Genomic DNA, 9,347 nt, shown 5'->3' on the forward strand with positions numbered 1-9,347 from the left:
TAACAGATGCCTTCTTAAAAACTTATTTACTAACAGCTGCTTAGTTACTGACAATTGCCTTCTTAAAAACTTAAAGTTACTGACAGTATTGTTGCCTTCTTAAAAACTTAGTTACTGACAGTTTCCTTCTTAAAGACTTAGTTACTGACGGTTGCCTTCTTAAAATCTTAAAGTTACTGACAGCTTCTTTCTTAAAAGCTTAGTTACTGATAGATTATATGTTTTGGAAACACATAAGAATTAGTTTGTACTAATTTAACCATTCAAAATTGAAAAGCGTTTGTAACCGGATACGGTATATCTAAAAACTGTCTTCTCTTTTGTTGTCATGCGATCTAGAGGTCAGTGCCTTGAAAGTAATGTTATAGTATTTCATGTCAAGCAGGATTTAATATTCCTCCCACATTAAATCGTATAACACGTTGAAGATGCTATTATTTTCACATCAACATAGTATCATCTTCTTTCATTTTTTTTTAAAACTTATACAATTTCAATTTACACCTTACAAAACAGGTTGACTGGAATATTAGCTTAAATTTGACAATATATTATATTTCTGAAAAGAAATAATTTGTAAGCTATAACTAGATTCGGTTCCCTATTTGCATTTCTATCATTTCAGCTGGCCACAACATTTTTTAACTCAATCAGGCATATACTTGCAAGCTCTACTAACCATACAGGATAAATTAATGTGTCATTTTTACTGAGTACGCTTATCATTTGAAATTCAGTACAGACGGTAACTTCTATCATGTAAATATTTCAGATCAGTTCCTAGATCAGTGATGTTTTTGTGCTTTAATTACTGGAAAGGTGTGTTAAATTTAAGTAATGTGACTCAATACAACTTATGTTGAATAATAATTAAAATATATTGCCTTTTTACATAGCTGTGATAGTACAGGTATGTGTGAGTATTGTAGTATTTGTATTTTGTGGATGTGGATTTTATATCAGTCAGAATCCCTATAACTTTTTTTAGTATTTTATTATATGAGCCACGCCATGAGAAAACCAACATAGTGACTTTGCGACCAGTATCCGTGCAGTCTGGTCAGGATCCATGCTGTTCGCTTCAAAGCCTATTGCAATTAGAGAAACTGTTAGTGAACAGCATGGATCCTGACCAGACTGCGCAGATGCACAGGCTGGTCTGGATCCATGCTGGTCGCAAAGCCACTATATTGGTTTTCTCATGGCGTGGTTCATATAAATTTTCATCTTGTGAAATAAAATATTCTTAGGAGAAATGTAGACAACATGAAATAATTTGGAAGTCTGTTGCAAATTGTAATATATATCTTTTTCTTTTTCAAATATGTATAAAGTATTAGAGTCAAGTTCGTTATTTAGTATGTGAGTTATCCCGATGAACGGGTTAACCAAAATGCTGATGTAATAGAATACAATGTACTATAGAAAAAATCTATATAAACTAATTTATGTGTTGATGTTGGAACACCTATTGCACCTTAACTCACAAGTGTCAATATCAAACTGTAGTTTTTTTCCACTCATACCTAAAAGATAAATCTGCTAAACTGATACACTATCTTGAATGATAAGTTACTTAAGGTAGTAAAGGGAGACAAACAAGATTTTGACAGAAGCACACTTTTTACATTCCTCACTTATCCCCCTTGATTTTATTCACTCTCTATCAACACTGAGATTACAGGTCTGTTTGTTTAGTTGGGTTTTAGGTTAAACTGACTCAAATTTGGTGACTTCACAGAGTTTGATATTGGACAGCCTCTTTCAGGCACAAACTAACACCTGAAAAGAACCAACAATTACCTGTAAGCCTTCTAGAAGAATTCTACAACCCTTTCAAAGGTTTTGAACCCACAAGAGTGTGGGGTAAAGAACCTTTAACCACTTAGCAATGAAAGCCTCTTTACAGATCTAGGTTGACAAAAGTAACTTATGTTGAAAAAAAAATGCACTTTTTTTTTTAAAAGAAATAATCATGTGTTGTCAACAACTCAACATACATACATATACATGTACCTAGTAAAATTGTTGCAACATTTACTAGCCAAGGTAAAAATATTAACAGTTAATGGTACTGTCCACATTGGAACATGGACAAATTTATTATAGAAATTCAGCAGGTTAACAGCATATTTACATCATAGTCTTCAAATCAGTACCATAATGTAAATACAGCAAAGAAAACAACAGCATGCTCAACTATTTGAAGCCTTTCCACCTAATACTTCTAAATTTACATACCAATTTTAAATAGCTATAGCAAAATTTTCTAAGTTGAAAAAGGGGCGTAATTTTACCAAACTATAAGTGAGAATTAAGAAACTTGCCAACTGAAGTCACTTTATGATGCTAAAGATTTGTGAAGAATCTGAAAACATTTGCTCCAGTAATTCCTGAGAAACATGCTTACATGAAAAACTGTCACAGAATTTCTATGTTAACAAGAACTGTCTCCATAGGATGACACATGCCCCCGATGGCACTTTAAATGAATAGTTATGGCCGATGTTCGAGTTTAGGACCTTTGACCTATGGAGCTGGGTCTTGCGTGCGACACGTCGTCTTACTGTGTCACACATTTATGCGTAGTTATTTTAAAATCCATGCATGAATGACAAAGATATGGACCGGACACGCCCATCAATGCACTATCATGAAAAAAGACCTTTAACATCTAACTGTGATCTTGACCTTTGAGCTACGGACCTGGGTCTTGCGCATGACATGTCGTCTTACTGTGGTACACATTCATGCCAAGTTATTTGTAAATCCATCCATCGATGACAAAGATATGGACCAGACACGCCCATCAATGCACTATCCCTTAATGTCTAAGTGTGACCTTGACCTTTGAGATACGGACCTGGGTCTTGCGCGTGACACGTCGTCTTACTGTGGTACACATTCATGCCTAGTTATTTGAAAATCCATCCATTGATGACAAAGATATGGACCGGACACGCCCATCAATGCACTATCCCTTAATGTCTAAGTGTGACCTTGACCTTTGAGGTACGGACCTGGGTCTTGCGCATGACACGTCGTCTTACTGTGGTTCACATTCATGCCAAGTTATTTGAAAATCCACCCATCGATGACAAAGATATGGACCGGACATGCCCATCAATGCAATAACCTTTAATGTCTAAGTGTGACCTTGACCTTTGAGCTACGGACCTGAGTCTTGCGCGCGACACGTCGTCTTACTGTGGTACACATTCATGCCAAGTTATTTGAAAATCCATCCATCGATGACAAAGATATGGACCGGACACGAAAAATGCGGACAGACCGACAGACCGACAGACAGACGGTTCAAAAACTATATGCCTCCCTTCGGGGGCATAAAAAGGGGCATAATTTTGATAAAATAAAGCTAGAGTTATGGAACTTGTCCTATTAGATCAACTCATGACGCCAAATGTACGTGACTGAGAAGTTTGGAAGCATTAGGCCAAGTACTTTTAGGGAAACCTGCTTACATGCAGAACTTTTCTGAGGCAGACGCGGACGCAGACAAAGGGATGACAACAAAAGCTCTACTATTATTGAAAAATAATTAAAATGGCTGGGCTAAAAATCCATGAAAGGGGAAATAACTATTACTAATAATATCAAGAAATTACTGTTATGCATTTAAATCTTAAGTTAAATAACCTTTAGCTTGCTAAAGTTCAATTTGAGAATCCTGTTTATTAATCAAAGGCGTGTTCACTGAAAACATACTGACTGAATAGCGAACAGTACAGACCATGATTACCGTGCATGCTGATCTTGGTCTGCAATGGTTGCAAAGGCAGAATCACTTGCAGCTTAAGGTTAAACATAAAGCCCAAACTAGAAAACACTTAAAGACGTTATTCCAAGAACTTAATTTTGGTAATATTTGTAAAAATATATCGATATATCTATATCAGCATAATTATAGAGCTGCATAACATTTCCATATATGCATTTGCAATTGAACTTTTCACAGCCTCAAGATTTCAAAATAAGAAATGTAAATGAAACAGAACTGATCAGAACTAATTCCACAAAATAAAGTTTGCACGAATGTAAAGTGTTTTACAATGTTTGCCAGCAGAGAAATAATAAAACACTACAGAATACTGTGGATGCAATAGTAAAGTTATAGAAGTATAATAACAAAACTTGTCGGTGGACAGCAACCCTCCACTAGTCAAAAGCCTTGTCAGTAAAGAAAAGAATGAATACAATTAAGGAAGTTCAGAAGAAGCAACAATTTTGCTTATATTAAGTAAGTGCTCTCTTATGAAAGAAAGAAAAAATTGAGTAATAGAACCTAGGGATGTGTGGTATTACTAATACTTCTGTATGTTATGACTTGGCTGTAAAAAGATATGTATAAGACAGGGGTTCCACTAGACCTGAAAACCCAAGAGTCCCAGGACCCTTGAGCCCAAAGTTTGAAGGGTCCTTTTCCAAAATACAGGAGTCCTGTCCCAACACGTCCATATAATTGACTATATTTTTTTATTTAGTAATACGTAGATCTTTACCTAAGAAAACAATAAACCCAAGATCATGTTACAGCATAATAAAAATGTCAGTTTCAGGTCACATAGTCTCATATTGTAAACTAATATTTATCAAAATTCATGTTATTTCGATTAGGTTTTTCTTCAATATTTCATTTATTTTTTTAATAACAGTGCTATAACACTCTATAAAAATGTATCCAAAATGTACTATCCGGATACTGGTACACTTTCGGAATGTCATCGGAAAGTAGTTTTTACTGTTTACTTGGTCAACTAAGCTAAATCAGAGATAGTTCCTCAAATAATGATGCTACTTGTCATTAAAAACTGCATTGAAAGTCAGTTTTTTTAAGGAATTTTGGAAATATGCATATGCCATCGGGTGTAATTAAGACTCGTGAACGGACATTCTAAACTTATTTTTGCTTTCGAAATTGACCAAAATTTGTGAAGTTTCTTGTTGAAATTACGATATGATCACTAAACAATGTTCTAATTTAAAGTTGGCATGAAAAAATCCTGCAGGACACTTTTCACATGCTCGGTAATCAGCTGCTAACGATAAATTTAATAATTGGCGCCTTTTTTGACAGTACACAGGATCAATACGCTTTATCAATTAATTTCAACACTTCATTGATTCTTGTTACCTATGTGCACTAGCCGTGACGTAACTTGCTGATAAAAAAATCAGCGAGGCATGTCTACAGGAGAAAGGGCGGGATTTAACAGAAGATCAAAGGCAGGAGGGCATGACCGCGAGTGCTTATTTTGAATACACGTGTTTATCGTGGAAATAGTTTTACTGAAGGAAATGAATGATAAGAGAAAGGATTATCAAAGGAAAATGCCCCCGGGTCCCGAAGGACGCACAGGCAAGTATCGTGCCGGGTCCTTTGAGCGTCTTTTGAAAATCTCCCGGGTCCGGACCCGGGATCCCGGGTCAAATGGAACCCCTGATAAGACACAGTATTGCAGTATAAAATTTCTAGACCAATGCATCAACATACAACAATGTACCTACTCATGTGAGCAAATGATGTAAAATGTGTACATTAACTCTTAGCCTGCTAAATTTCTAAAATGGACTGGTCCATCATTCAATTTGGGCAATACCATTTATTATTCATAGGGGTGTTCACTGGAAATTTACTGACTGAACAGCGAACAGTGCAGACCATGATCAGACTGCACGGATGTGCAGGCTGATCTTTGTCTGCACTGGTCGCAAAGGCAGAATCACTTGCCGCCAGCAGGCTAAAGGTTAAAAAGGGAAAAAACTTTGAACTTCAATTGATATAATCAACACCTGATGATGAATAAGTGTTCAAAGTTTAAAAGCCACTTGTCAAATAGTTTAGACAAAACATGGACTTGTATGGAAATTGCACCAATTGTCAAGTCCAAAAAGGGCCATGATTCAGCCAAAATAGTTGATAAAGTTATATACTCTTGCCTACAGATAGAGACTGTTATAACAAACAGGTGATAAAAGTTTCAAAGCCATAAATTATGTCAAACAGTTTATACAAAATATGAACTGTACAAAAAACTTAACCAAGATTTGTATTAAAGTTAAAGGGGGCCATAATTCAGCCAAAATCTTTGCTGGAGTTACTCTTGCCTAAAACTGGACATGGTGATGGTACACAAGTGTTGAAAGTTTCAAAGCTGTATCTCAAAAGGTTTTGTCAAAAATGTGAATTGGTATGAAAAACCTAACCAAAGTGTGACGCCGACGCAGTGGTGAGTAGAACAGCTCTACTTATTCTTCGAATAGTCGAGCTAAAAAAAGAGGAAGTATATGTAACTGTTTCAGTGCCAATGTCCCTAAAGCCTGGTCTGTCACATATCAATCTGATCCCACACAGTGATACAATGAAGAAGAGTTAGTTATGTTGCAATATTGTACGAGATACCCACAGTTGTCTTTCTTGTATCCTTTGACCTCTAAGTGTGACCTTGACCTTAGACCTAGGGACCTAGTTCTTGAGCAAGACACTCCGTCTCATGATAGTGAACAACTGTGCCAAGTAACATCAAAATCCCTCCATGCATGAAGAAGAAATGCTCCCGACAGTCATTACTGAATTTGACCTTTGACATCTAAGTGTGACCTTGACCTTTGAGACCGGAACCTTGGGTTTAATGCTTGACACTCCATTTCACTGAGGTTAACATTCATGCCAAATATAAACAAGATTGCTCCATGCATGTCAAAGTCATGGTCCGCACAAACAAATCCGGAAAGGACGTACAAACGCACGGAGGGACGCACCGACATACACCGAACAGCCATTTGGACAACTATGTCTACGCTTCTGCAAGCCGGCTCTACAATAAAACTGTTTAGATATTTTGTTATTTAGAAGCTCATAATATTATCATGTTTTTGGAAAGTTAAAAAAAATTATTTTGACAACAGTCAAAATACAACTACATGATTAATTACGAGTGCTTAATAAAAAATTTCAACAAGATTACTTCCCCTGTGTGACATCATCAGAATTAAGATGTATGTTTTGACAGTTCATTTTGTTACAACATGTTATATCCCCAATACTTACCTAAATGTGATGAAAATTTATGCAGTTTGATATAGATATATTTATTTTGGTTAGGCTAAAAAAAAACTGTTTGTTTCCGGTATCCTACCCTAAATTTTTGGCCTGACCCTAAATGTTTTTCTGGCCTTGGAGAATACTTTTTCAATTTTTTAACAAAAAGTTGCAAAACTGCACTTTTTATGCTTTAAACATGGCCAGTGATGTTAGAAATCAACTTACTGATGCTGTAAAGGCATAACCCCCTTATTTGTATTCAGTTTTTGACACATAGAAAATAATTTCCGAAAAGTCTCCCTTAATAAAATTTAAAAAAAAAAAAAAAAAAAAAAAAAAAAAAAAAATTTCCGACCTACCTACCCTAATTTTTTTAGCATGTTACCGGAAACAAAGAATTTTTTTTAGGCCTTAGTGAACATTTTTCATTTATTTCAAAGCCAGCTCAAAGGGCAGGCCTGAAGAATCAAGCAATATATGCAATTTAATGGATATAGATATATTGGTGGATTTTAAAACTTTCGCCGGAAATTATCAAGGCACAACTTAAGCAGCGAGGAAGTCATTATCAGTATCTCTACAGCGAATACGGAATGTCAGTCGATTGCTGAAATTATTTTTCACTAAAAAATCATGCAAAAGAGGTTTCCATTTTATAATAGTTGAAAAAAATGATTAGTTTCTTTTAAAATATAAAATATTAGAAAGAAATTGGAAAACATATTCTGTCACTTGCATTCATACAGTAAGAAACGCGGCCAATATAGGAAATGACGTCATTGTGACACTGGCTTCCAGAGAAATTTGCAAAGTATGATATTCGCTATGATGACACTAAATGTAAACTTTTTTCACGCGAATATGTTCTCGCAAATTTTCACTTTCTTTTGAGTAGTAAAGAGTTCCTTTGTAATATTTTCTTGATTTCTTTGAGCTCACTTAGAGGCTGTGCCTTATTTCATATTATGTTTCTGCAATTTTAATGGTTATTTCTTAGGCAGTGGCTAGAGAACCGGAATCGGTTCCCTAGACTGCGAACTTTATCGTCCGGAACCGGTTCTCTAAACAAAATACTGTGCATAGGCTAGGGAACCAGATTTTTATTATTATGCATAATTCTGCCGAAATCCACTTTGTTTCTTGGTAAGTGTCATGCATATTATTATCTTAATTAATTTTTACCATGCCCTTGCATTTATCTGCATTTACTGTCTCCAAAAGTGTACTCGCCGCATATATACCGTGTCTGCCGTATTGGAATGATACAAACTAGTACGAATGAATGCGTGAAAACTGTTTAAATTATTTAAATGTAAAATTATATTGGTTTGTACTTGCGTCATTACATGTTTATAGATGAACAAACTAATTTAATTGCCCTTAAAACTTCATACAGATTCTTTGATCACTTTAAATATTGGTTTGTAACACCTCCGCATTTTACTTTCAAAGATATGTAATAAATACTAATTAACAGAAATTACTTAATTTGTTTTAATCGTTTCTTTTATTGTCTTATACCTTTTAAGTTTAAATTTCAAGTTTATTTCGGCTCCAGTGTCGACGATTTCGCATTCATTCGTACTAGTTTATTTTATCATTCAATATGGCGGACAGTATGCGGCGATTACACTTCTGGAGACACAGTAAACACAAATACATAAAAGGGCATAGCTTGCTGAAATGGTAAATTAATTAACTTATTAAGATAAAAACATGCATATGATACTTACCAAGAAACAAAGTGAATTTCGACAGTTTTATGCATAGAAATAAAATTCCGGTTCCCTAGCCTATGCACGGTAGTTTGGCTACAGAACCGGTTCCGGACGAATAAGTTCACTGTCTAGGGAACTGATTCCGGTTCTCTAGCCACTGCCTATTTCTTATCCCCATGGAATGGTTCATCTAGGGTGATTATGACTCTTCTGGGACCAACATAATTCATCATACTGTATACTGGGGAACTTTTCAAAAATTATCAAACTACCTGCTGCGTGTAATTCTTCCTCTTTGGACAGATAATGTGTCAAGTGAACAATTCCTTTCTATTTCATGTTTTTTCGGTTCCTGAATTTGTACCCGTTTTACGCCATCTTCTGTCAAGCTCGGGGCACTTGACACTTGTTGGCATTTACAGAAAGGTTTACTTCCATTTTCACCTTCACGACACTTTTCATCCATATTTAATTTCAAAGTTTACTTCAAATTAAACATTGTTTACTAAAATTTGACAAATTATTTTGTTGTTGTTGTTGTTAGATCCACTTTTTGCTCATGGTTA

At 35.3% G+C, this 9,347-nt stretch overlaps 1 protein-coding gene across 1 annotated transcript in view; it reads right to left on the reverse strand.

Annotated features, from left to right (window-relative positions):
- LOC123527908 (NAD kinase-like) overlaps positions 1 to 9,347 on the reverse strand; it is a 53,080-nt gene extending 43,733 nt beyond the window's left edge. The window contains exon 1 of the mRNA XM_045307642.2: positions 9,054 to 9,347. Coding sequence (XP_045163577.1) covers positions 9,054 to 9,247 — 194 coding nt within the window. The 5' untranslated portion in view covers positions 9,248 to 9,347. The remainder of the gene's footprint in view (positions 1 to 9,053) is intronic.

This window comes from Mercenaria mercenaria, chromosome 14, assembly GCF_021730395.1.
Source record: "Mercenaria mercenaria strain notata chromosome 14, MADL_Memer_1, whole genome shotgun sequence".
NCBI lineage: Eukaryota > Metazoa > Mollusca > Bivalvia > Venerida > Veneridae > Mercenaria > Mercenaria mercenaria.